Source organism: Notechis scutatus, chromosome 9 (assembly GCF_049901735.1).
Source record: "Notechis scutatus isolate UNSWTSFEM ecotype Mainland chromosome 9, rNotScu1.2, whole genome shotgun sequence".
Taxonomy (NCBI): Eukaryota; Metazoa; Chordata; class Lepidosauria; order Squamata; family Elapidae; genus Notechis; species Notechis scutatus.
This window is the reverse complement of record NC_142017.1, coordinates 1,606,609-1,634,595: the sequence shown is the minus strand read 5'-3', so window position 1 is coordinate 1,634,595 and position 27,987 is coordinate 1,606,609. Positions and strand designations below refer to the sequence as shown.

The window sequence follows — 27,987 nt, the reverse complement described above, 5'->3', positions numbered from 1 at the left end:
TTTTAAAATGGAATAGCTATGGTTTATAATGAACAATAACAAAACCAGAAGGGGAGAAAAACACAGTAAAAAAAAAAAAGACAGACTGGACTGTATGACACATCTTTTTACAAGGCAGAATCGACTCTTTTTGCTACAGAACTCATGAAAAAAGCAGCACAAATCTTAGATCAACTCTATATGAACAAATGCAAAATATCAGATAATAGAGCTGCGCTTTCTATACCAATACTTGTTTAAAATAGAGCACAATAATTAAATTAGTAAAAATATTTATTTTCCAAATGTAACAAAAAGTTTTCAAAATTATGTTTCTTTTTCCTTAGCTTAAAGACTTCATTATTTCTTTTTATTTTATTAAAAAAAACTATATTAAAAGAAAATATAGATTTCTCAGGAGTCAGATTTCACTCAGTAGTTATAAAGGTAACAACCCTGTTGCCTGTGCAAATGTTGTGCGATTAATCTGCTTCCAAGGGATTAAAAAGAAGACTGATTAAGGACAGAGATGCAACCTAAGACAAGGGAAATCCACATGAACTTTTCAAGCAAATTGCTGAGAAAACCCGGGCCTGGAATGCTGGGGTTTTGCATTCTTCTGAAAAGCACCATTTTTGGGAGAAGGAGTGGTCATTTGCTCGAGCACGTAAACCTTTGACCTTAAATAGGGCTACAAGGTCTTTCTGCATTCTCCACGTACAGAGGATCCCCCTCCTCAAATATTCCACTCCTGAAATGAGCCTCATCCATCCATAAGACAAAGAGTAAGAGGTCCAGGAAGGATCGTAACATGCCTGGGTGGCCATTCCACTCTAGTTCAGGGGTGTCCAAGCTTGGCACCTTTTAAGGCTTGTGGACCTCAACTCCCAGAATTCCTCAGCCAGCCATTGCTCACAGGTGTGATAGCTGCCAAGCTAGGACACCCCTCTGCTCTAGTTGAGGAAACATCACCTTTGTTTGGGAACCAGCTGGAGAGCTCTCCTCGGTCATTGGGGCCTTGTGGTCTCAGAAGACTAGAGATGGATTTTTGGCTCAATGCTCACGCACAATTGCACCCTTAGCCTTTTCTTGAGGCACGCTTGACATCAAGCAACTAGAAAGTCAGCCAGGCAGATGCACAAAGCTGATAAAAGAGGTGCAGAACTGCACTACGTGGCTCAAAGAAAAGACATGGTAAAAGACACCTGGGCAACGCACAACAAAGCAAAGCCGTTCCTAGGTTGGCAGGCTGGTTTCTTTTTTACAAAGTTGCAGCCTGTGAGGTTTGACTTTTTGGCTCCACCGGTAACGGTGAGTGCAACTGAAGCCAAAACGGGCAGTAGGCCTCTTTGCAGAAGTCCAAAAACAATAAGGCACAACTAAGAACAAAAGAAATAGGGTGGGGACACACACACACACACACACACACACACAAGCAATTCTACAAAGCTCCGCAAAACTTGAGCGTGCTTAATAAATGCCTAGAGAATGCCAAATATTTTTGCGTGGTAAAGCAGCGGAAATGAGTGGGACGAAGCAGAATGGCCTGTCCCTGGGGGAAGAGAGTGAATTGGAAAGCTCTGAACTGCAATCTTTTTTTTTTTTTTTGCAGTTCTCACCCGGGGATTGTACTCCACATTTCTGCCCTCCTTAAGAAATACAACGCCCAGCATACTAAATTGGTGAGTGAAATCATGGTCAAAGCCAGGGGGTGCCCACAGCAGGTGCACTATTTGGATGGGAAACTGCTACATGGCTCATTGTAAAAAGTGTGAATTGGGCAGGCGGGGGACAAAGGGTGTTGTAACGCAACCCACCTGGAGGACCTGAGATCTGGGTGCCATACTGTCCACAGGCAAAAGAGCACCTAACAGTAAAGGGACCAAACCTCACCAGATGTGCCGAAGAAGGATGGCATTGTCCCTCTTTATAAAACATGATCACTATGATGACTTCAGCATTTCTGAACCGCCATGTTATTTAGAAATTGTAAAGGTTAACAGCAGCCCATTTCCTTAATATTGGGAAAATATTAAGGCAGAAAAATCATTTTGCAACAGACAACAGATGGGAAGAGGATTCAGAGCAGCTGCACGGAGGACTCTAGAAAACATGGCAGAAAGAGTTAAAAATGCCCCCACTATGATGTTCGACATTGTGGCGCCTGGGTTTTTAGAATCTGCATTTGTTGGCATCACAACTGACAGATGGACTGCCCTCAACTATTCTTCCCCCGCCAAATTATTTTGCCTGTTTCCTTGTTTCAATAACCACAATGTTCACAACTCCATGAAGCAAACAATGAAGACATGTGCAGGTTAGCATCTTGCAAGCAAGAACAAAGGAAAACCACTTCTTGCATCCTGCTTGACGATATAAAGTTTGGATTTATATATTTTATTCAACGGAGGTGCTGTCCCGTCTGGATTTCTGCGCCCCCGCTGGCTGAAAGTTTTTGCAGCTCAAGTTTAAATCAGGAGCGTCCAACCTTGGCAAATTTTTAAACTTGTGGACGTCAACTCCCAGAATGTCCAGACTCCCAGATGTGTGGACTTCAACTCTTCAACTTCAGTGTCTTGGCTGGGGAATTCTGGGAGTTGAACTCCATGCATCTGAGATCCAGACATTCTAGGAGTTGAAGTCCACAAGTCTTAAAGTTGCCCAGGTTGGACCCCTCCCGCTCTAGAGAAACCAAACTTTCCAGACCAGACATTCCCCAAGAATGGAAGAGAAAGAAAAACATATCCCATGAGTCGAAGCATCCCACCCAATTCTAAGCAATGCGGTCCCATGAGAGAGCCATAACAGACAATAAATCACACAAGTGCCGATTTCAATTCTTCACTCTATAGCTCCAAAGTCTACCCTGTTGCTTGCTTGGCCAAAGTCTAGTTGCATGTTTGAGAAAAGCTATGGACCAAGAAAAGTGGCACGGAAGCAGACACGCGTGCATAAAAAAACAGACACACAGATGTGCACAGAACATGGATGTTCTGCTTGTTCCCACTTGGTGCCCCCCTCTGCCTTATGCTTCCCATGTCATCCACCGCACAGGATAGTCGGTTCCAGCCCGTTCTTAAGAATACATTTATGGTGCTGTAACGAATGACATTCTGTGCAGCGAGGAAACAAAAATGTAATACGTTTAGTAGAACCACTGAATGCTAGTAGGAAATGCGTTTCAAACAAGGACGCCAAGTAAGAAAACTTTCCAACGTCATGCATCACATTCCCTCAACTGGCAAATTCAGTGGCTTTTTTCTCAGTGTGGAGCACTGTAAACCAGGCATCTCCAACCTTGGCAACTTTAAGACTTGTGGACTTCAACTCCCAGAATTCCACAAGTCTTAAAGTTGCCCAGGGTGGCGACCCCTGATTTAAACTGTATGGACTTCCAATTCCCAAGAATTTCCCAGCCAGGAATTCTGGGAGTTGAAGCCCACACGGCTTAAACTGGCCCAAATTGAGGAGTACTGCCCTGGAGACAGTTGCACGAATCCATCCTAGTTTGAGGAGTGTCTAGAAATTTCAGCCTGACCCGGATGGGGGAATTTGTCAGGATGCCAATTAAAACTGTACAAAACCCCTTATGGGAAACAGACACAACATGGTCAGGTGGGAGTCTTAAGGAGGAGAAAGCTTTAAAAATAATGTCACTAAAAAAATTAATAAACAATTTTAAAAAATGCTCATGTCAGAACCACTCAGTCCACTGAGAATGAGAAGAGCTGAGGTGGGGGCCGCTCAGCCTGACGTCAGTTTGTGGGGTTGTCTTCTTCTGCAGAGCCCCCTTTGTTGGCAAGGAGTGTTCAATGTCGGCAGACGTCTTTTGAGGAACACCCTACGTTGCTGGATCTCATCTATCGTCTGCATTTTTTTTCCTCTTTTTTTTTTCTGCCAGCTGGTGGAAAAACTAAATAAAGTCCATAGTTGAGCATGTAAACAAAACATCCTTGTGGGCTTCCCCACTTTGGGTGGAGGCCTCTTTTCTCTTCTAAGCGACCTCCTCTTCCCAATTTAAAAATTTGCACCTGGGATGGTTCTTCTCTGCCAGCATCTTCTCAAGGGCCTGGTCAGGGAAGACCTCAAGAGGACCAGAGGTGGGCCGAGAGATCTCCAGGCTGTCTCTGCCGTTTCCATTTTTCCAGGGAGGAATCAGACATACTTGTGTTTCAAAAACAATGTTGTGCGTTGGCTTGAACTAAAGATCGATGGTTTCACACACACCCTCCTTCACTCCTTTACTCTTGAGGAACCACTTCCATCATTTTCTGGAACAGGACTGTGGTGGAGTCTGTTGGTGAGGGGAAAAAAGGAGGACGATTACACGACCAGAATGAGCTTTTGAGGTCACTGCCACACCTAAATTGGCCATCCAGGACACAAAGAGAGGTGCTCATACCACTAGAAGAACTGCAAACTGCAAGAAAAACATGAGGACGGCTTCTGCACCCAGGAATCCTGGGGTGTGGTGGGGATTCATTGTGAATTCCTAGAAAATTAGTTTTGGCCACACTGACTGGTGCCTTGTGGGTGGACCGAAAAGAAAAAGGGTTTGGGAAATTACATGAGGGACCAGGATCAGGTGATTCCAGTTAAAATCCTGGCAAAATTTCCACCCACGTCCCTTGGAATAATTTCTTCCGCCAGCCTATTCTCCGTCCAGAATGGACTTTGCAGGACAAGAAAAGGGGCTTTTAATAGAAGGGCGGTTAATTCCTTGAACAAGAAACTGATGGATGGCAGAAGCATCCATAGCCAAGAAAGTCACTTGGATAATTTTAGGGGTTCTCTTTCCCCAAAAGAGAAAAGAAGGGATTCCTCTGAATTACTGGATCCACAAATGTGTAAAATTGTAAAACTGGGGTTTGTGGGGTCCTTGGTGCTCTCTGAGCTTGGTGGTTTTCTTGCAAATGTTTCATTAATCACTTAGGTAGCATCATCAACAGTGATGATCTTACCGAATTTGGTAATGAAACATCTGCAAGAAAACCACCAACCTCAGAGAGCACCAAGGACCCCTCCTGTCAACCCTGAGTTACAAAGATTCTCTCCTCTACTGGTAAAATGGAATCTGAGGTTGGTTTCAGCACAGAAGACATGCTGGACATGCCAAAGTCCAGCTTCCATCTGTCCCAGCTTCAGTTCCCACAGTTACCATCGAGACGGCCTTAACACCTGGAGGCTGAGTTTGGCATCGGCTGCTGCCAAGCCCAAGCATGCCTGGCTGCTCCTTTCAAGAGACACCAGGGCGTGGACACCCACATGGCTTGGCTAGGGGAAGTGGCTGGTGCCCCTCCCAATCATGTCCAGTCCTGTCTTTCCTTCAGGCATCTACCAGGTGTGATTGCTGAAGATCCAGATAGCCTCTTCCCGCCATTTCTCATGTTCTGGTGGCACCGAAAGAAAGGTTCAAACCCGGTGGAAGGGCTACCCCATCTCTGAGGAGAAGATCTGTGGGTGACTCTCTCTCTCTCACCACCCATGCCATCCAGCACAGCTCCTGGGAATTGACCCGAGTACTCACAGATGCTCTGCAGGAGCCACTTCGGTTTGTTTTTCCACCAGACACCAATCAGGTACACGGGGACTCCGCTGAAGATGATGGCGAAGCCAATGGCACACTCTTTCGGGGTCATCCAGAAGGAGACGGCGATGAGGAAATTGCACGCAAGGATGAAGAAAATGGGCAACAGCATATTAACCTGCATGGGAGAACACAAGGGAGGCCAAGGGTGATAGAAGCACGAAGGGAACAACTCAAGAGCTCTTTGGTCCAAAGACCCACCAGGCCTGTGCCTACGCCCAAACAATCCCAAGGATCCTCAGATCTGGACTAGCTTCAGGACTGAAAATCTATTAGAGGACCCAAACGGTCCTTTAAGGGGATCCCTTGCAAAACCGGTCCCAGAACCTTCCAGGTTAATGTCAGACAAGCTCACCTTGATGGGCCTCTCTAGCTCTGGTTTCTTGTACCGGAGCCACATCATGCCGATGATGGCCAGGGCCACGCAGAGCCAGTTGAAGAAGCTGAAGAAGTTGATCACCGAAAAGATGTCGTTGGAGAAGGCGTAGAACAAAGTCATGAGGCACTAGAGACGGCCGGAGAGAAGGGGGCGAAGAGAGAAATCAGTGCCGTGCAGGAGCTGGGAGATGGCCGCTTCAGAGAAGGGGGCCACCTCAACCAACGCTCGCTTCATCCAAAGTTCAGAGACTCTGCAAACGTGGGGATAGAGTGGTTGCAAACGGTGGATATTGCCCATTGGAGTGAGGTCTGCCATTCGGAGCTCAGAGTGGGGTACAGAAGCAGAAAGACAGCCAACGAGAGCTCCACAGAGGGACAGGAAGTCCAGAGAACTGGGATCCACCAAGGAGAACATGAGGTGGCTGCATTCAAAAGGGGATGCACTGTTTGCTTGGGTGCTTCAGGGGAAGGAGAGGGACACAGAAGTTCTGGAGCAACCTTCTCACCCTCAAGGGGCATCCCCAAACTTGCAGGCTTCCAAAACTCTCACAACTGGGCAGGTGTGGAGTTATTGTTCAGGACTAGATGCTTACTGAAGTTAGAAAGCAATGTTCTATTCCAAGGGTCTTCAAACTTGACAGCTTTAAGACTTGTGGGTTTCAATGCCTAGAATTCCTCTTCCAGTCATGTTAGCTCAGGAATTCTGGGCGTTGAAGTCCACAAGTCTTAAACTTGCCAAGTTTGAAGGCCCTTATTCTATTCTATCAGACAACTAGCTTCAAAAGCACTGAGATGGGATTTCCCCCCACACAAACACAACACACACACACACACACACACAGCCTCTCCCAGAAGGAACCTCAGCACTCCTGCGAGCCTCCTTACCGTGAAGACGAGGGAGGGCACAGGAGTGAGCAACCGGGGGTGGATCATGGACAGGACAGAAGGCAGGTGCCCTTCCCGAGCACCTACAAAAAAAAGCCTAAAAGAGATTAAATTAAAAATGTTAGTTTATACTCTTTCAGCAGATGGATTTCAGGCTGTCTGGGGGTCTCGGGAGTTGCCTTGGGCTGTTTACAAGGCTTGAGGGCCAGGCCAATCCTATTCCAAGTGGTCAGTTTAGGAAGACTGGAAATGGGGGAGGGGCAGGGGTGAGATTCAAAATTTTTAACAACCAGTTCTGTGGGCGTGGCTAAGTTGGTGGGCATGGCTTGGTGGTCATGTGACTGGGTAGATGTGGCTTGGTGGTCGTGTTATTGGCTGGGTGTGGCCAATTCAATATCACTCACATCGAGGCACGCATCTCCTCGCCTGGCGTCTCATGACTGAGGGGATGCTGAAACAGTCGTAAGTGTGAAAAATGGTCATAAGTCACTTTTTTCAGTGCCATTGTAACTTTGAATGGTCACTCCACACAAGCAAAGTACCAGCAAAGGAGGGGAAAAAAACTCCAGAGACATTCCAGAGACAGGAAGTCTAGTCCTGCCAAGAATGTAATAAGGGTTAACGGAGGGGCAGTTTCTGTAAGCAACACCAGAATGTTTCCTTCCTGCCTTCCTTACAGGATTAGCCCTGTAATTTCTTCTAACAACCGGTTCTCTGAACTGCTTAGAATGTTAACAACCGGTTCTAGCAAATAGGTGCGAACCTGTAGAATCCCACCCCTGGGGAGGGGGCTGCTGCCTCTTCTTCTCCTGAGCAGGAGGAAATCCTCTTGGACTGAGCAGCTGAGCTAGTTAGACCAGTTTTGCACACAGAAGAAGCCACTGATTAAAGGTTATTGTTTATTTACTTATCGCACTTGCACAGTGCTGGGCTCCCTGACAACTCAAACGTCAAAATAAGGCCATTACAATAAGACCCATTGTAAGGAAGGAAGATCAAAGACAGCAAAAAACCCAGGCTGGATAGAATAAAGTATGTGTGTTGTGGGGGAGATCTTACAACCGCTGGTCAAAGGCCTGGAGCTTCATGCTTCTTTTAAACAGCAGCAGACTGGGGCCCGCAAAATAAGTTCATTTATAAAATATAAGTATATATTGCAGTCCAACTCCTATATTTTGCTTGTCAATCTACACCTATCTACAGCATCTACCTCTATCTATCTATCTATCTATCTATCTATCTATCTATCTATCTATCTCTAGCTAGCTATCTTTATCTGTCTGTCTGTCTGTCTAGCTGTCTAGCTATCTGTATCTCTCTCTCTCTTATCTTAACAATTGCAAGTTTTCCAAAATTTTATCCTGCAGGGCAAAATGTGCATTAAGATCAGCTTCCATTTTTAGAGAGACGGTTTTATTCTCCTTATATAGCAGAAACTTACCGGGACGAAGTGAAAAGGGAGCCGTTGACGGAGCCAAAGCAAGACAAACCCACAAACACAGGGATTATCCAAGACATGACACCCAGGTGGTAATTCCCAAAATCCTGTCGGCAAATAGGGAGGAAGAACAGGGTCAAACATTCCACCTCGAAGACTCCTGGAAACCTCTACGGAAACGGCAGGAGGGATGCAAAGGGCGCTAAACTTGGTTTGCAACCCGGCAGGGAAAACAGGGAACCCTAAAGATGCCTGTTCGAATTCTGCCCTTGCAGCGGAGTCCCCTTGGTTTTCCCACTTGGGGAGAGGGAGGATTACAAATAAACATTTCATTGGATTCTCGGGGAGGGTGGGCAGTGCACCCCCTAACCCCCCCCCAAAAAAGGGAGAACCCCATCAATAAAAGGAAGAAGTTGGAAGAAGTGGGCTGCGTTGAAACAGGCCACAGAGGAAAACGAGAAAGCGAAGAGAAGCTCCCTTGGTTTTGAGCGTCCCTTCCTGAACGGTTGCACTTTACCACGGCAACGGCTTCTGACACCAGCATCTCGTTGACTGACAAGGTGGTGAAGTAAGCCAGGTTGGTCAGCACGTACACCAAGGTGACAATGGGCAGGGAAATGATGATGGCCAGAGGGAGGTTTCTGGAAGGAGACAGGAGAACAGAGCTAAGAGCGAAGTCTTGTTGCTTCTGGCCGGAATAATAGCCAGCGAGTCTACGCAAGGCCGTCTTCTCCCCCGCGGGGTTTGGAGAGTCTCACCTATAAGGGTCAATCATCTCTTCTGTGACAAAATTCAAGTAATTCCTGCAGTTTGAAAAGAAGGGGAAAAGGTTCTTGAGTTTACAACGCAGCGTTGTGATGGGGGGGAAATAGCCATCTTGACTGTGTAGAGCGAGAACAACGTGGCAACTCAGCGCAGCTCTTTCTCTCACACCCAAAACAACAGGGCTCCCCAGATCAGGAGATGTGAAGATCACTCGCTCTCCTTGCCCCCGGGACCTCCTTGTTCCTGACGGTAGCAGCAGGTTCTCCCTGTTTTGGAACACAAGAGGTGCACACCCCAGGACAGCTTCCCCCTGGGTCACTACTCTCGCCGTCCCCTCACGACTCACCATCCTCCGTAGGCAAAGAGGCCACTGTACAATGCCAGGACGATGTTGCCCACGTCTGTTTTGGTGCCATCAAAGGAATATTCGGGGCTGAGGTTGACGACATCACCTGTGGGAGTGAAGGAAGGCGAGCCAGTGTAAGCAGGGGGCGGCGTCTTTCCCCTGCTGCAAAGGAGCTGGGAAACCACGAGAACCGAAGTGGGTTACAACTGCCATCATTGGAATTGGAAAAAAATCTCTCTTGACGTTCATGAGCCCCAGAACTGCATTTTCCACACGCACAGCAAAGAGGAAGGTTTAAAATAGGCCACCGGACTTTTGGAATTGCGTATGGCCCAAGACACCATTTGAAAGGACACCAGGCACAAACGATGGGCCTCTAATTGCTTACTGGTTGCTTGCTGAAAAAGGCAGGAAAACGAGTGTGAACGTCACGCCCTACGGGACTCGAAGCAAACCTGAGAGATGTTTCCCTTGGAGCCCCTGCATGCCCTGTGCACTGGGAGCAGCCCCTCACTCAGGATCTGAAGTCAAAAACAGCGGAAGCAGCCCAGGAAAACACGGAGAAAGGAAGCTGGGCTTACAATGGCCTGTTGTTGTGTTTTAAGGTTCTTTCAAGATGCTTGTGGTGTTTATTTTACTTGCAAGGAACCTTTGGCAGAAGCGGAATTGTGTGTCTTTTGATCTGAAGGCCACACACTTGTCCTAGCAGAGAAGGGGGGAGGGGTTATTGCCTGGCCCTCCTCCAAGGAAGGAGCCCTCAGGTAGGGAGGGGGCTTTGGCCAGGCCACCCCTCAACTGCCTGCCTCTCCAGTGAGTCCATCCTATGCCTCCTGCTGCACCAACAGTGAGAGCTCCACTCTTTATCCTTTTCTGAACTCTCCATTCCGTTAATTCATGGAAGGGCAGAAAGATGAAAAAATGGAGGTGCCCACCCCATCAAAGGAGCTTTCTCCCATTCACCACCAGTCAGGCACCACTGGACTCAGGCTGGTCAGTCAGATCAAGAACTTAAGAAAAAAAGGACAACTACAGAACCATCCAATGTGTCCCCTTCAAAGAGGTCCATCATCCAAGACTGGAAAGCCACCCTGGGCCCCATCCCTTCCTTCTGTCCACCTGCCAGGAGGAGCCAAGGAGAGTTGTGGGAAGATGTCATGTCACCCACACAGAAGCTCCTGCCTCCTAGATCAAGTGATGGTGGGAACTTGACAGGTCCACCCACTGGGCAAAGCAACCGTGTGGTTTGGTTTGGTGGACTTTGGCTCAGCACGTGTGTCAACCCAGGTCCTTGTGGTTTAGCATGGCCCACAAACTATGGTTAAGAGGGATGAATGTCCCCAGTTAGTCACCAAGATCTGCAGCGCAGAGCCATCTCCACCAAATTAGCTATAATCTCCAGATGATAAACCCAATCCAAGGCGCCATGAAGTCATCCACAACATCTCCCAACCCTGGTCAGAAGGGGTCAGACACCTGTCCTCCTTGCTGTTATTCTGATCCCATCATAGTTGATGAGCCCAGGAGTTGCTAGAAGTTGCTAAAGACACCATCTTAGTGAACAATACCTCTGGCCACCTGCTGTTGCCCAAAATGGCCGCCTCTATTTATATGTCTGCTTGACCTCCCCAGCCTTCCGCTAATATAGACTCAAGCAGATATCCAGAAGCTCTCTGGGGACTCCACAACTGGTGCCCAAACAGACCACGATAGTCCTGCCATGGTGCCAGGCTCAACCACCTCTTTGGCTCTGCTCTTCTCTAAAATTAACCCATCCTGCCAGCAACCCTTAAGTGGCCAAAACCGCATCCAGTGGCAACATGCCCTTTCAATGAGAATATGGCGGTATTTAGGGAGAGGAGAACAAAAATAGAGCTGCTGTCCCATTTCATGCCCGGGAGACGCATTTTTAGATCGCATCTATACACGTCGGCAGAAAGAGGCTGTTAAGGGAGATGATTGTAGCCGGCGGCATGGAGAGCCACAGGAGCGGCTGAGGGAACCTGCAAGATGAAAGACAACCAGGGAGAGTTCAAAGGCTCGGTCTGAAATTGGGGTGGAATGTAATCTGGATTCCCAGGAGGGAGGGGCTGCCTCCCAGAGGGCAAAGAGGCAGCAGAGCTTGCCAAGTCTGGTAGGCAGGAGAAGGCTGAAGACGGCCCCTCCCTGGTAGCTTACAGGCTGTAGTTATGCAGCTAGTAGTCTGGCAAGAGTCTGTCTGTAGACGGACGACCATAAAGAAAGTGCATGGTGTCGTTTTGGGGACCTGGAAGAAATAACTTCACGATGGGTGCTAAGCAGGTCTCGTACGGTCAGTTTTCACCCAGAGATGCAGCATGCGAGGATTGAGGTTACAGATTTGAGAAACAGGCAGATCGTCCGTGGGACAGATGATCAAGATTAGCTGTTCCCCACCTGGGAACAGCCCCCACCCCAAATAACGTGGGGCCAACCTTGCAAGAGCTTCTCATTGTGTATCTGCCACTCTTCCCTCCAGACGCTGCTCACAAGCCACGGCAAGGTGGTATTTGGGCCAGGTAAGCAACGAGCAAATCAGAGCAGATCCCTGGGTGCAGACTGGCACCTGGGCCAAAGCTGGCACATACGATCCTGCCTGAGCAGGAGAAGCAACCTAGGCCCCCTTAAGACGTTGGGGATGACAACTCCACAAGGGGAGGCTGCTGGGAGACGAAGCCCACAGTAACAGAGACCTTCCGGGCTGGTCCACCACCACCACCCCCCATCCAGGAGTCGAGAAGATCCTTTCCTGGTCCCATCAGCAGACGCTGCCCGCCTGAGCCGCACCTCTTGCCTTTTTCTCAGGCGTCCAACCCACCAGCCGTCCAGATGGCACAACACGCCCCATTCATGTAACGGCAATAAACTAATTTTATGGGGCAATAAACTAATTTTCCCCACGCACTTCCCTACCAAAAAGGTGTGGCGAGCAAAGCTGGTAGGCAAGACACCCACGGGGCCTTATTATCCCCGTTGCCAAGGCCAGGACCACAACTACAATCGGAGGTGGCCCCACGGCCTCGTCTCTGCCGGGCTGACCACAAATTCTTCTCCCAGCTGGAAAAAGCTGACGGGATTGGCACAAGGTTGGGAAAGCCCCCAGGAGGCTGCGGCCGTGGCTGCCTGGATTCCCACGGATTAAGGTGGGGCTGCCCCACCCATTGCAAGGGAGACAGGCTCCTCTTCCCTGCCCTGGCTCCAAGGGGCGGCTTCCAGCTGGAATGAGGACCCCCCCCTTTGCCCCTGCCCAACGCAAGCCATGCCAGGGGTTTTCTCCGCCTCGGCTGGGTTTGTGGAATCAATGCAGGAGACAGGCTGGCTTGTCTCTTGGTCCTGGGTTGCCAAGATGGGATCCAGCTGGGAAGACAGGCAGAACTGGCCTTGGAGGGCAGAGAGGGGAGGGCGGGGGAGGGGGACACTTGCAGAGGGAAACTCAAAACAACCCCTCACCGTGATCTCTTCGAGAATAAAACAAGCCGGAGAAACCTGGACAGGCTTTCAAGATCCTGGTTTTTTTTCTATGCGGCAGTGATGAAAAACATCTCTGGGGAAGTCCCAACATTTGGATGGGGGAACGAAGATGCCAAGCTCCCAAAGGTGCTTTTTTATTTTGTTATTTTTCCTTCCCAAAAGGCAACTGGATTTTTTTTGTCTTTGAAAAGGTTTCGCTTCTCATCCAAGAAGCTTCTCCAGTTCTGACTGGAGGAGAGTGGAAGATAGAACTGAAGAAGCTTCTTGGATGAAAAGCAAAACCTTTTCAAGGGAGGAGAAAAAAAAACCAAGAAAGGCCTTTGGGGAATAAACAGCACTTTGGGGACAACCACCAACCCTGAGCTGGATGACGGAGAATCTCCACCGACAAAAGGCCAAGCCTCCTCCCCATTTGCAAGGCAGGCGCCGGCTGGCTCAGACTCCGAGGTTCTGGCGAGAGCCTCAGGCCCCGGCAACTACCTTCACGGCTAGGACCGCCTTCCCCTGTGGCTGCGTCCAGAGCAAGGAGAAATGAACAGGGCGACGGGAGAGCAAGCCAGCTCCTTACAATCCGAATCCTGCAGCCAAACGCATCTTCAGCATTTCACAGGGCTGGGGTCAAGGAGACGACCTGGACGCCATTCTCAAGATGCAAAACGAATTAAGGCAAATTCTTCACCTGTAACGTTGAACCTGAGGTTCGCCCTGCAACCTCAGACGGTGCGTTTTTCTAGCCAACAGGTTCTACATGAGCTTTCCGAGATCCAGGTCTCTTTGAAAGCCACTTCCAAGGATTTAAACCACTTGTGCTGTCCTGTCGTGGTTTCTCCAAGGGGGGGAGGAGGAGAAAAGGAGCTAAATTGCGCAACGTGCCTCCTTTAAAATTGGATTTGCATATGGGTCCCAGAGAATTCGTCTCCAGTGGAAGACAAACTGTCTACTGGAATGTAAGTTCTGGCATGCAGGCAGATGGGGGGAAAAATAATAATAATAATTCCCTTTCAGGGAAGGAAAAGCAGTTCAGCAACTCTGCGATGTCCTCACTTGACCTTACATCGCTTTCAGGAAGAGGAAGGGGGGATTTCCCCCTCCAATGTGCTTATGTAAACCCCATCTCTTGGGGAGGGGGGGGAGGTTTGCAAGAGCCAGAGAAGCAATGTGCAAACTAAAAGCAGGGCTGGACTTTTTTGGGGGGGACGGACAAAGGTTGGGTGTGTCTTTGTCCAAGTCAAATTCCAGATGCAAATATCTGCCTTAATATCTGAGGTAGAAAGAGGAGAAACAGAAGGAAGGAAGGGAAGGAAGGGAAGGAAGGAAGGAAGGAAGGAAGGGAGGGAGGGAGGGAGGGAGGGAGGAAGGAAGGAAAACCTTCTATAAGGACAATGAGATCTGCATTCTTTTCTTGTTAAACAATCATGCCTCAGATTGCTCTAAAGGGTTTCACTCCCACCTTAATTCTGCCCCACAAAAGGAAACTTTATTTCTTCCCAAAGTTTCCTATCCTCCTTATCTGCTCATCACTAAGTAAAAATAAATAAATAAAAAAAATTGAGGAGCCATTTATGCCAATGGCAAGGAGTTCCCGAGAGTTTTGTGCCACGAGGTCTTCCCCGTGAAGACGGAAGCAGCACAATGAACAAAGTTAGCTTTATTCTTTAAAGAATAAACATAAAGAAAGAATAAAGAATAAAGCCTCCGGACTTCCTTTAGAAATCTTAATTCCTCCCCCTCCCTCTGGATCTCCTGCGTGTCTCTGTTGCAGCCTGAGAGACCTCTGCCCCGTTTTTTACATAGTCCTATATCCATCCATCTACTCAACCCCCAACCTACCCATCCATCCATCCATCCATCCATCCATCCATCCATCCATCAGTCCAGAGCTACAATGAACCCTGATGAAGTGAACTGCAGTTGATGAAAGTTTATGCCTATTTTGCCTAAAAACATTAAAGTGTATTAATTGGAAAAGGTGCTAGCACACGCCTCCTAATTTTTGTGACCCACAAGTAGCTTGTATGTAGAGAGTAAAGGAGATGACTTTAACGGACATACGGAAGAACCACCATCTAAGGGGCTTCCCTAGAAGAGTTGGAAAGGTGTCTCTGGATTTAATCTTGAACTGGGGCTTTCAATGCAGTGGAAAAAGCCAGAGTGGCTGAAATGTTTTTGAAATGACACCCTGGGCTGGATTTATTAAAAAAATAAAAAAAAAATGGTCCCCAAAACACTTTAGACTTCAAACAAGGAAACTCTATCCAAAACAAGAGGTTTGGTGATAAGGAAACTCAACAGGAATGCAGAAGGGGCCAGACTGCTCCAAAATGTCAGGACTTACTCAATTGCACGATGACAGAAACTCAAGGAGAATGTGTGTCACAGGTCAGGAAAAAAAAAAAACACGACCGAATGGAAGGTTATTTGAAAAAATGGGAGATTTCCTTTGAAATATTGAAGTCTAAATAAAGAGAGGAATAAAAAGGAATACGACCTGAGGCAGGAGGCAGGAGTGGGGGGAAAAGGAGGGATTAACAAGCAGGATTGCAAAATGAGGTATTTGATGTATTTAACGTTCTCCCGTAAAGCTAAGAATTGAATTCATCTTTGACCAGAATTGGGAATCTGGTTAAGGGCCATGGATAAAAGGGGAGTTACAGATATCCCAAAGCAGGGGTGTCCAACCTTGGGAACTTTTAAGACTTGTGGACTTCAACTCCCAGAATTCCCCAGCCAGCAACGCTGGCTGGGGAATTCTGGGAGTTGAAGTCCACAAGTCTTAAAAGTTCCCAAGGTTGGACACCCCTGTCCTAAAGGAAGATTAAGGAACTGCAGTGTGTGTTTTGATCCATTTTGCAACCTTTCTTGCCACTGTTGCCAAGTGAATCCCTGCAGTTGTTCAGTTAGCAACATGGTCATTAAGTGAATTTGCCTTCTCCCCATTGACTGTGCTAGTTAGGAGGTGGCAAAAAAGTCGATCCCAAGAATTCTTTTTTTGAGTCCCTTCGTCTCCGTGGTGGCCAGACAGAACCTCCAAGAATCTAATCTGAACCTGGCATTTTCAGGAAGGAAAACCTTGAATAAGGGAGGGACACAAAACCGGAGAAGGGCTCTGGGGTAATTGAAAAGAAAATAATAATCCCCCACCCCCTGCAGTAGCATGAAATCAAAGCTGTCCGAAGAACGCTGGATTTGAATCCGTTTCTAGAAGTGGCCATTGTTAGGAATATAAGTCACCTAACAGGTATTTGGGTTAGAAATATATAAACCAGGATAGACATTTTAATGCTGTCTCTTGAAGAGCATGCTAAAAACTGCAATTAGGTGTGGTTTCTCAAACGGCCATAAAATGGAGCCAGAAACCTGGTTTGTCTTAGTCTTAGTCTCAGAAGAGAGTGTGTCTGAGTGAGTATCTCTGTTTCCTTCTGTTGGAAAGTATTGCCCTTGCTCCATTTTTTCCTAATTGACTGATATTCATGAATTTAATGTAAGTCTGATACTGAACTGTTTTTGACACTGGAATTTGATATTTGGATTATCCCTGGATGAAAACTGACTGATTTTACCTGTGAATGACTTTGGACTGCCTATTTTGGACTTTGCTTAACGTTTCTGGAAGTAAAAACCTACATTTACTGTACAGTGTATCTGTGTGCTGTGTGTGTATTATTCAAACACTTCTCTCAAATACGTCTCCCTGTATGTGCTCATTCTCCTAACGGGGAATTACCTCAACAGCCATCGGGGAAATAACCGGGCTATGAACCAAGTATGTTAGCTATTCCTTCCGGCATTAGCAGCTGTTGCTTCTCGACACAAGGAACAAATTGGCCTTAGCTGAGTCACTTGTAGCCCTACAACACTGGCTTCCAAGATAGATTTTTTGTAGGTATATGTGTAATTTTACACAGGTTGCTCTCGTTGTTGTGGTTCGCCGGCAGCAGGTGTGGGTGGCTGAGGTCTCAGAGAGCAAGGACTAAGATGAGGGGCCTGCGTGTGATGCAGGGATGGGGCCAGGACCATCAGGGAGTGGAGTGCTGCCTTCGGAGATTGTGGAGGCTGGCAGCAATGATGAAGAGGTTCCCGAGGAGCCTGTGCCCAGGGCTGCTCATAGGAAAGAGCAGCTGCAGCAGCACAGGTGATTCAGGAGTAAGGCTGCAAGGTGATGGCCCCTCCCTTAAGGGATAAAAGCCAGCCTGATAGACCAGAGTTCTTTGCAGGAAGCAAATAAGTTCTTCCACTTCAAGCCTTGTGGAAGTTCAGGCTATCTTGGTTTATTGTTGGAAGACTTTTTGTTTGGAATATTTCTTGGCAACTTAATCTTTAGTGTTCTTGGCAGCCTTGCACAACCTTGGCAAGGCTCATCCTTATCAGAGACAATTAGTTTTCATAGCCTTTTAACCGTGAATTAACAGAATTCGCAGAGAAGCATTAAAAGGTTTTGCTTTTATCTCTATTTGGTGCTTGTTTACTTGGAACAAGGTTTGGGTCAGAACACTCGCAAGCGAGATGGGCCGTCTCTAAATCTGACAAATAAACAAACATAAAATAGAACTACAGGTAGATTTTGATGTCCATTTATGATCAGAACTGAGCCCAACGTTTCTGTTGTTAAACGAGACAGCTAAGTGTGTCCCATTTTACGACCTTTATTGCCACCGTTATTAAGTGAATCTCTGCAGCTGTTGAGTGAATCTGGCTTCCCCATGGACTTCACTGGTAAGAAGGTCGCAAAGGGGATCACGTGACCCCAGAACACCAAAAACTGTCATAAGTACATGCCAGTTGCCAAGCGTTCTGAAATTTTGACCAGCTGGCCATGGGGATTCCTCCATCGTCAGGTGAAAAATAAGTCACCTTTTTTCAGTTCCAACGGTCACTCAGTGAACAATTGAACATTGAGGGCTGCTTGCATGATTCTGCCCGAGAAAGGCCGAATGCTTTTGATTTCCCACAAAGCCCTTCGTTTCTTTCTCAGTTCGGCCTGGGCGGGAATGTGAGGAGCCCTGGGCTGTGCAGCTCCTTGAAATGAGTCTGGCTCCCTGAGAGTTTCTGCCCTCCCCCCCCCCGTTAGCAGAGCAGGAGAGGAGATACGTACCCTTCCCCAGCTGCACAAAGCCCAGGGTGATGATCAAGGCCAGGGCCAGGAGTTTGGCAGCTGCAAAGGCATCTTGCACACGAGTAGCCGCCTTCACGCTGTAGCAGTTCACCGCTGTGAGCAACACTGGAGAGAAACACACCAGAAAGAGGAACAAGTAAGTAAATCTGCAGGCATTCCCCTTCCCCCCCCCAAAAAACAGCATGTCTCAGGAGCTGAAGGCCGAAAGTTCATACAAAGTAATCCCACTCGCTTAATATGATTATTTTCCATGTAATTAACAGCTTATCGTAATTCATAAATACAGGAAGGACCTACATGGGATCACGGTGGTACCCGAACCAACCAAAACCTTTTGAAATGTCTTAAGTCAAAGACCCGGCAGAAAACAACAGGTGTCAGCTACAACACACGGGGCAAGGACTGTAGTAACCCCTGTGTAGGATACAGAGGCAAAAGACTGGCGGAGAGTATCCACGACCACAGGCAGAAGACACGGTGAACTCTTCTGAACTGCGTAACACACGGACAAGACTCAACCGTAGTTTCACCTGAGAAACTGTGAGCCTCCTAGACGGAGCTAAATCCTACAAACAGCAGAGAATTCCTGGAAGCTTCGCCTTCAGATAAATCAGACTCCAACAGATAAAACTGTATTTAGACCCCATTCAAAAGAGACAATGAAAAAAGCTAACCAGGAAACAAAAACACCTCCTCTCCAGCAACCAACAGGGAGATAAGCAGGGATTAACGCGAGACAAACCCTCAGGCAGAAAACAATAATCGAAGAACTACCAAGGTGGAAACTGCACCCCACCAATACAGGTAGGGCAAGCCACTGTAGATAAACAGGGAACAAACCCTACATTCATCAGCACCACTGGGGGTGTTAGGTCATGAAACGCCTGCAAGCCAGGCACCCAGCTCGGAGCACCACAGAACTGGGCAGATTGCATCCTTTTGTGTATTGATACATCATGTACATGGAAGGAAATTACAGCCTGGTAGCACCTTCTGTGTCCAACTTTCTACCTTGGAGGAGGAGGCTTAATTCCACACTGCTGCCGCAGACGTTTTGCTCTGTGTGCTCTCCTGCCTTTGGCTGGGTCTCTAACACGGCCTTGTAAGGCTGGAGGCAAAGGACCAGAGCGCCCTGATTGATGGATTTGCTTTTCAAATAAACTGGGCTTTCTCTCCCGCTCTGCTCCCAAACAGTTACGAGCTACGTTGTTGTGTGTCCCACACCCGCTAAGCACCCATGACGAAGCCCAGACAAGGAAGAACCCCCCTTCTCGCTTCGCCTATGTCCTTGGAAAGGCTTTGCTGATGCAATTGGCAAGGATCTCTTAAGGTGGACGGAGAAAACGAGAGGGCTGCGTCCTCTTCTTCGGAAAGGGATGTGTTGACTCAACTTCCGCCTCCTTCCCTTCTTGGCTCAAGCAACAGAGGCAGGAGATTGCATCACCCACCCCAGCCTGCTCCACTCAGCCACCTTGGCGGTTTCCCCCCTCCCCACCCCGTGTTTGCAGAGTTCGGGCCGCCAGCCAAAAGTGGCGGAAGCCAAGAAGGTCCTCTCCTAAGGTGGAAACGAGAAATGTCACAGGGCCCAGGGCTGCTACAGCGCTAAATATAATCCCAGGCTGGGATTATGCAAAGAGCAGAGAGGCCCCACTGCTGGTCCCTGTCGATATCTCTACTTGCTTAGCTGGAAGAGTCCAGCCATTTCTCTCTCTCGTGCTCTTTTTAAAATATTTACAGGCTCAGAGGTGCAAGGAGGCGAGTTAATCCTTTTGAGTCCACAAGAGCCCCAACCAGGACAACTGCACCCGAGAAGCTCTTAGTTTCCAACTGGGTTTACTCTCCACTGGATGTCCAGCCAAGGGACTTAGAACCTTTCCAGGGGATTAAAGCCCATCTCAGCCCTTTGGCTCTGCAAACATGGAGATCACCGTGCATTATCTCCAGAGGGTTCAAGGGAGCATTGCAAATAGACAACTGGGACTATGAACGCCCCCTGAAAGTACAGATTCCAATACCCATAAAAGAACATATGCAAAGTGGGTCATTCTCCAGGGTTCAGGCTGGGGCTGTTGGGTTTGTAGCTCTCAACCTCTGAAAAGCTAAATATTCTTGGACTCAATGGATGGAATAAGTTTTGTCGTCTGTAGGAACAACGGCCATAAGATTCCAGTTGTCAATGATGCTCTCCACAACGGAACCTCTTTGGTGGAGCAAGGAAGGGATTCTTGTTGAGAGAATCAAAGAAAGTTGGAGCAGCCATGCTGCTGGGGTGAGGGGCCCTACTGAGAGGGGACTTCTCTTTATTTACCACCCCTCCCAGCCCAACGACTGGCCATTCTTTCCACTTTACCTTCTGACCGTGTGGGGGAAGAAGGTCTACAATCTGTAGACTGGCCTCACAAGATTCTGCAAGTGAAAGATAACCACTATCAGTGGGGAACAAATATGGGGCTTAGACCACGTGGTTAGACCACGTAGACCGGGGGGGATTTTAAAATGAATGTCAGCAACAAAGCTGCAGTCATCCCTTCAGCCCCCCCACCCCTGCAGTCTGTGAACTCAAGCCAAGAACAAGAAAACAACCTGCTTGCCAACCTCCAATGGTTCTTCTTTTTCCAAACAACCAATACATCCAGGAGGTGTCTTATGAATGCAACGTTTTCAGACAAACTTTAGAAGAGGGAAAAGCCACCTCTTGGACAAGGTTGAACCCCTTTCTTCTCTTCCAAGACTTCACTTGGGCTGAAGTTAGGAGCTTACACAAGAATCCCGCCATCAGTGGACTAGAAATGGGTCAAGAATGTACCCCAACTGAGATCAGAGTTGGCAAGGACAACCCCAAGCTGGAGAGAGACTGGCGTCCGCTTCTTCAGCTGCCCCCAAAACCAGTTTGTCTGTTTCGTCCCTATAAATAGGCCTTTTGTCTCCAAAGGCTTGTGACCCAATTTCTAAATCATTATAATCCAAGAAGGCCGGTCACTCCAGAACGAGTTTTAAAAAAAAGAAAAAGATCAGGACAGGAGGAAGAAACCAAACCGAACCGTGTTTTTTGGGGGGGCTTGAATGCCACAAACTGTCCTGCTTGCGAAGAATCAACCAAGGATCTACCAGCCATTTGGCTGGCAAGCAGCCAAGCATCTTGTTGCTGGTAGTAGCTTATTTAAATCCGAGCCTTGTCCAAGATCATCCCTCAGGCCTAACCCAAATCCCAGAGTTTTTGCTTCAAAGAAATAGAAGAGAATACTTGCCAGTCTAGAAATACACGAAGGATTTTAAAACTGGATTAAAACACATCAGATGCCAAGGAGAAAAGAGAGAGAGAGAGATTTGAAGGAAGTGCAAAACCTTTTCATTATCTGCACTGCAAGAACTTCTGAATTATTTCCAGCTCTGAATTCGTCTATCCCCTTTCACCAAGGGGAGTCCAACCTTCCCACCTTTTGTACAGTTGTTGTGTTTTAAAGTTCCTACGATGGCTCCTGTGAAACCATCTCTCCGGGCCTTCAATTCTCTTTGATTTGTTCAATGTATGGAACAAGCGAGCAGGTAGACCCTGTTATAAGAAGGGACAAGATTTCCCTGCTCACGGCATTAACTTGTTTTCTGGGTCCTCAAACTACGCTGGAACCATAAATTAACCAGAGGGGACGAGTTCGACAAGCAAAGAATAACCCAAGGTTAACATTTATCAAATTTTGTGGATGGTGTAATCTTAACCAGATGCATTATTGCGATTCTGGCCTGCTTTACAAAGCACGCATTTATAATTTGATTGGACATGTTGGGTGAACTCCAGCCCCTGGGTTTTCAGGCCACCATCCATCCACTGAATTGTCCTGGCTGTAAATTGTAGGAGGTGCAATACAGGCACATTTATGTCTGGAAAGTCTAAAGATCTTGTAAGCATCAAGACACATCTGGTCAACAGTGAGACCGTTCAAGACAGACTTGCACATACACCCCGTCAAGTTTTTGGGATGTGATGTATTTTTGCTTTGCTCCTGGCGAAGAAATGGCCACAGAAGCTGTGTGTCGAGATCTTGCACAGTCAGGAAAAAACAACTGCACCGCAGATTGTACGGTTGTAAAAACAAAGAAAGATGGGAATGAGCCAATCGATGGAGATGCCAGAAGATTCAAACATTATTTCTCTCCATCAGGTTCCTTCTACAATCACTGCAGTCCCTGGACTTCTTGGCAGGGCGTCTCACTTTCTCCAGCAAATCTGCCCGTTGTGCTGTTCTTGGCAACTCAGTTGTGACTCACACTCGCCTGCGGGATGGAGGAGGGTGGTAGAGGCTGTTGCCCTGCGGCCCACAGATTCCCCTCCTGGGCTGAGCACCTCAAAAGGTTTCAGAACCTGCCCATCCTTCATCGCCTCCCAAGCAGGGTGGAAAAAGGACACCTGAGGCACCCAACAACATGTTCTCAGCCAGCCTGCACGGATGGCTCGAGTTGCTTTTCCCATCACCTGAATAGGCTCTGAGTAACAGTGAACCAAACTGGCCAGGTGCACTGAGCAGGAAAAAAGGGGGGGTTAGCGAGGGCCATGGAGGGGAGGGGGTTGCACTTTTACTCGCACCAATTGTCATGTTTTGCACCAGAAGAGCAAACCATGAGGTCTCGGACCCCAGTAGGTCCAATTCCAACATAAATAACTGCATTTTTTTTTAAAGATAACCCAAAGGACTCTTTATTAAGCACCAGGTAAAAAAAATTAAATGCACAATGCTAAAGGCCTGTTTCCAAATTCCTGTAATGTTACGCTGATGCTGCTTCACCAACTAGCTGACCGTGGGCCAAACCCGGCCTGGAAACAATGCCAGGTTGGCCCAACAGGCAAGAAATCGGCCCATCCATGCTGGCCAGAGATCGGCCAATAATCTGCTCTGCCATCCTTGCAAATCTGCAGCTAAGACGATCAGCAAAAAAAAAAAAGGAACACAAACAGTCCAGACATCATGTGCATAGTTGCTAGGCAACGCCAGCACTTGCTGCTACGGATTCTGTCGTAACCTAGCAGCAAGGTGGGAGCCCATGTGGTTGCTGAGCAACGGCACATGATGCCCCCTCCCCAATCTCACGTCTTCCTTCCGTCCGCCTCCCTTCCCAGCCAGCCAGGTGGAAAATGGCTGCAGCGCCTCAAATCAAAACAGTCGCTGGCGGGAGGAAGAAGTAGCGGCGGCAGCTGCAACCGATCTGATGCCACGTGGTATATTGTCACCTTTTGTGCACCCTTGTTTCCACATGGTTTTAATCTTTTTGAGGGGCCGCAGCCGTAGACCTTGCCCAAATAAATAAATCGGCACAGCCCCGTGCCCACGTGGGCATTTAGAGGCACGTGGTGCCATTGCAGGACTCGGCCCAATTCTCATCACCCAAGGACAAGGTCCTTCAGGTTTTGCAAGGAAACCCGCACAATTTCTCTAAGTTCACTCAGTCCAGCCTGCAGAAAGTGAGTGGGCATTAAAAAAAGGGGGCTCCCTCTGCCCCTCCCCAGGGGTTCTCTCTCTAGCCAAGGGAGCCCTTCCGTAGCCCATCCAGGGTGGGGGGCTGGGGAGGCCCTGCTGAATCATTCCACCAAGGGTCTTCTTTGTCACTTTTTTTCCAACCTAAACCCCAATTCCGCCACGTTGGTTCGTGGGAAGGACCACGGGAGAGAGAAGAAAGAGCGTCAATCCAGCCAACTCTCCTGCCAAAGTACGAAAGGAAAAGGGGCGTGGGAAGCGCTTCAGAAGGGGCCCTCCCTAGTTTTCTGCAAAATAAACATGAAGGCAGCGCTTCCAGCTTTGCAGGATTCCGCTACTACAAGCTTCCGATAAGAGTAGTCCCAGTATGTGCGTCTTGTCTGGCCTCCCTCGGAGGGCTGACTGTCAACATGCAGGGCGAAGGAAGAAGACAAGGCGAACCTTGGAGCAGCCGGCCTGCAGCAAGCAGATAAGCTCCTTCCCATCTTCACAGGGTGGGGATGGAAGAGACGAACCCTCCACTGGGGACAGAAAAACCCTCCCCTGGTGTCAGCAAGACTTTCTCCTGGAGCTGCAAGGTTGCAATTGTTTTAAAACCAGACCAATAAACCACCTGTCAGCTGGAGCTGGTGCTCCATTCAAAATCCAAGAAAGAAATACTTAAGACTCCATTAATCAGAGAAAAGATATCTTTTACTGGAAATCAAGTGGTTGCAACAAAAGAATTCTGAATCTGAGAAAATGGGCGCGTAAATCGCATACACAAAGCAATGACAACGTTCCCACCCCCAATAGTTCATTTGGCTCATCCAATTAAAAGTTGTGAATATCATCATGTGGGCATCTCCAGGTGGTGATGAGGCTTCTGTCCGTTGAACTTGGCACAGTTTGATAAAGGTCTGCAGCTGCGCATGGCATAGAAGAGAAAGCCAAGCAAGGAATAGAAACCTAAACAAGAATGTACTCTCCCCGCCCCCCCAGTTTATACAGTTCTGGTTTGCAACACCTCCAGCTCACTTCCCATACTTTTTCCCCCCCTCCCTCCCCCCGTTACTTATGACAGCCGAAGGATGCAAAGCAAAGGGAGAAAATCTTGAAGGCTGACACCACCAAAGCCACCCTGAGGCCAACGCCTTCGTCTTCCAAGGAGCCTTTGGGGCTGTCCTCAATGGCCACCTTCCCATCTGCCAATCACAGACTATATCACAGTCTTTTAAAGCTGCCCAGGGCCCTCCTCCTCCTCCATGAACTGAAGCACCTGGAGACCAAGAGGCGGAAGACTGATGGAAATCCATCAACCGGTTGAGCGAGCAAAGGAACAAAACCAGTCAATCTTCCCCGGAGCACCCTCTTCAACCCGGTGCCCTCCAGGTGCCCCTCAAAGACCCTTCTCTGCTTTCACTTCTTCTCTGGAGTTATCCCCCAGCCGGGAGTTGCCATTTTATTGTGCCAAGGAAAATTCTGCGAAAGTGGCACGACTCTTAAGAGCTCTTAAGAGTGACATAATCACACAGCCACGTCTACACCGGGTTTCAGGCGTAGATAGAAGGGGGTGTCCAGACATGCAAATTTGGGCTTATCAACAATTTGGTATAAATTGTGGGGAAACAGAAAGGTTTTCCAAATGCTGCTTTAGCACTAACTACTCAGTTCTTCTGGGATACTTAAATTTTATTTTCTGTCCTTCTTCAAAACGGCTGGGGATTTTTGCTAACCACTTTGTGTCCTAAGAAATGGGTGGCATATAAACTCTTAGGGAGGGAGGGAGGGAGGGAGGGAAGGAGGCTCAGCAGGGATTTTGGCTCAAGGAAGTTGAGGGAAAAGCTCAATCTTTTTACTCAGCAACTCATTTCATTCAGCACTTCACCGGAGATCCAAAGAAAATATTCAATCTGAAATTCGGGCTCTCATCTCCCTTCTCTCAAGGTGTCTTAGTGGCATCCCAGATTAGCTATCCCATCATCCTCAGCCAGCATGGATGCCCGCAGATCAAAGCGACAAAACTCTTTTATCAAAAAAAGAAACCTCCAGGAATCCATTGCAGCTGCATTCCACAGATTACCCCGCTGTGGTTTAGTCTCAAGTCCTGCAACATCCAACCGATCGCGGATTATTTAGCAAGCTATGATGAAGCAAACCACAGTTTAGCATCAGCACAAATCCTGTTTTTGGGCCCTTTTAGAAGGAGGCAAGAAGCAGCAGAATCTCCTGGGGAAAATGCTAACTCCCAGGCAGAAATCCGTTTGTTTGCAACTTCTGAGTTCAACATCTTCACTCCCAGCCTGGTTTTTCTGCCTGGGACCTTGAGAAATTGCTATCAAACAGAAATAAACAATGCAGGCCCAGATGGATACAAAGGAGCTTGTCAGAATTTGCAAACAAACTTGGAAGGTTGCTTTCCCCCCAAATAAACGCAAAGCATCGCAGCGAAGTTTAGAGGGAAGGAAAAAGGATCTGGCCCTGAATGTGAAGGGACCCCACGCTTCTAGTTCTCCATTAAGCCCCTGCGTGGAGAAAGTCAACCCCACGTGGAGAAAGTCAGCCGCTTCCTCCCAGCGGCGCAAACTTCCAGCCCCTCCTCGCAGGGAGGGGAAGGACAAGCAGCGGGTGGGGCTTTGCAGAGGGAAGGGTTTCCCATCCCGAAGGCCCACCCCACTGAGACAACATGGCCCTCCGGTTCTGGAGGAGGGAAATCAAAGCCCGCTCCAGATTATAATGCCCAACCTGGGAGCATCTGGGCGCTTCGCCCAAGGAAGGCGCGGGGTCTCTTTCTCCCATGGGGGGGTGGGGGGGTGGGAGAAGGGGAGCGGCAAACCTCCCCGCCATCTGCAACGAAGCACAACGTGGTTGACCCCAATTCTCTGCCGGATGCGGCGCAGAGCCTACAACCCACGTCAGAGCCGGAGCCATGGTGGCCAAAGAGACAGCGCTACATTGTGGGACGAGAAACGGGGGGGGGAGAGCTGGGGGGCAGCGGAGGGGAAGGGGCAGCCAAGGAGGCCGTTTGGGAAGACTGAGCCGCTTCCAGACAGGCAGAAGAGGCTTTGGGGGAGGGGGGGCGCTTGGAGAGCCTCAACCAGAGAGCTGGGATTTGGGGGCGATTGCTGGAAACCCTTGGCGGGGCGGAGGTTGGACTATAGAAAGGCGAACTGGTTCCCCAAGCAAGGCTCCGCTGCACCGAGAGGCGGCCAAAGCCCCGCTCCGCCTTGGATCCCGGAGCCCAGCAACTCCGAAGCCGCTGAAAACCGGCGCCCGCTTCGCTCGCACCAGAGGCCGGCTTGGCCGGGACCCGGACCCGAGCGGAGGGCGGGCAGGGCAGGAGGAGCCTCGGGGAAACTTTTCCGGACTCCCGCGAGCCTCGGCCGAGGGTGGGACGTGGCTCTTCCCTTTCCCGGGCAGGGCAGGAGGGCGGCTGATGTCAGCGCCGCTTCCAACCGCCGGAGGGAAGCCGGTTGCGCAGCCCGGACGGGGACGGGGACGGGGCGTACGACTGCCCCCACCCGGCCAGGTTCTCTCCCTCCTCCCTCCCTCTCCGCTCCTCTGCACATGCTCGGGGCTACTCACGCACGCAGAGGCAGGCGATGAGCTTGGTGGCGCCCAGCGGGACGGGGCAGGTGGGGAAGAGGGGCTTGAGCAGGTAGGTGGCGAAGACGAAGGCCACGATGTACTGCGAGGAGGGCCGGATGATGAGCAGCTCGATCCAGAGCTTGAGGAAGGCGGGCAGCGAGCCGTAGACCTCCAGCATGTAGGCGTAGTCGCCGCCCGACTTGGAGATGGTGGTGCCCAGCTCGGCGTAGCAGAGGGCGCCCGCGATGGAGAAGGCGCCGCACGCCGCCCACACCACCAGCGCCAGCCCGGGCGAGCCGGCCTCCTTCAGCACCCCGGTGGGCGTCACGAAGATGCCCGAGCCGATGATGGTGCCCACGATGATGGCCACGCCGTTCAGCAGCGTGATGTTCCGCTTCAGCGCCACCCCCTCGCCCGCCGACCCTTCGGCCGCCGCTGCCGCCGCCTGGGCGCAGCCGTTGCCCCGCGGGCCCGCCAGCATCTCCCGCGCCTCCTCTTCGGCCGCCGCCGACGCCGCCGAGCCGCGCTTCTTAGCCGAGCCGCCCGACATGGTGCAGCCGGAGGACGCGCCACGCGCTCGGGCCGCACCACGCGCTCTCGCCTTTTATCCGCCGGAGCCGGTTGGGACCCGCCCCGGCGGCACGTGGGAAAGGCTCGCCCGCCGCAGCGCGCCCCGGCTGGCCGGCAGCAGCAGCAGCAGGAGGAGCAGCAGGAGGAGGAGGAGGAGGAGGAAGGACGGGAGCGCGCTCAGCCTCCGCTGCGCGCCAGGCTCGGCAACCTTCTCGGCGGCGGGCGCCCTAGGCGCGCTCGCTTTGCCCTGAGAGCGCAGGAGCCCAGCGCTGAAACGCTGCCCAGGCTTCCACCCCCGCCGTCGGCCTTGCCGGGCACCGGCAAAACGAGGGGAGGGGGGTTGGTTTTCGTAATCAGTCCGGTGGGAGGAAATACCGGGTTTGGCCCTTTTGGGCCAAGAAATCC

General features: G+C 49.5%; 1 protein-coding gene across 1 annotated transcript; it reads right to left on the bottom strand.

Annotated features, from left to right (window-relative positions):
* SLC7A5 (solute carrier family 7 member 5) lies at positions 1 to 27,687 on the bottom strand. The gene is made up of 10 exons (XM_026686288.2): positions 27,010 to 27,687; positions 17,957 to 18,082; positions 9,379 to 9,484; positions 9,026 to 9,070; positions 8,785 to 8,908; positions 8,271 to 8,374; positions 6,830 to 6,926; positions 5,922 to 6,071; positions 5,507 to 5,684; positions 1 to 4,273 (listed from the first exon to the last, which is right to left on the bottom strand). The coding sequence occupies exons 1-10, from the start codon at positions 27,560 to 27,562 to the stop codon at positions 4,221 to 4,223; spliced, it is 1,536 nt and encodes a 511-aa protein (XP_026542073.1). The 5' UTR covers positions 27,563 to 27,687; the 3' UTR covers positions 1 to 4,220.
* Between the last annotated feature and the right edge of the window lie 300 nt (positions 27,688 to 27,987).

Bases quoted from the DNA above. Each gene is read 5' to 3' on its own strand.
- SLC7A5 (XM_026686288.2), bottom strand. From the start codon at position 27,562: ATGTCGGGCGGCTCGGCTAAGAAGCGCGGCTCGGCGGCGTCGGCGGCG. The intron at 8,909-9,025 runs GTGAGACTCTCC...GTCTCCTTCCAG, and splicing joins GAGATGATTGACCCTTATAG to AAACCTCCCTCTGGCCATCA. The intron at 6,072-6,829 runs GTAAGGAGGCTC...GGCCGTCTCTAG, and splicing joins TGCCCTCCCTCGTCTTCACG to TGCCTCATGACTTTGTTCTA.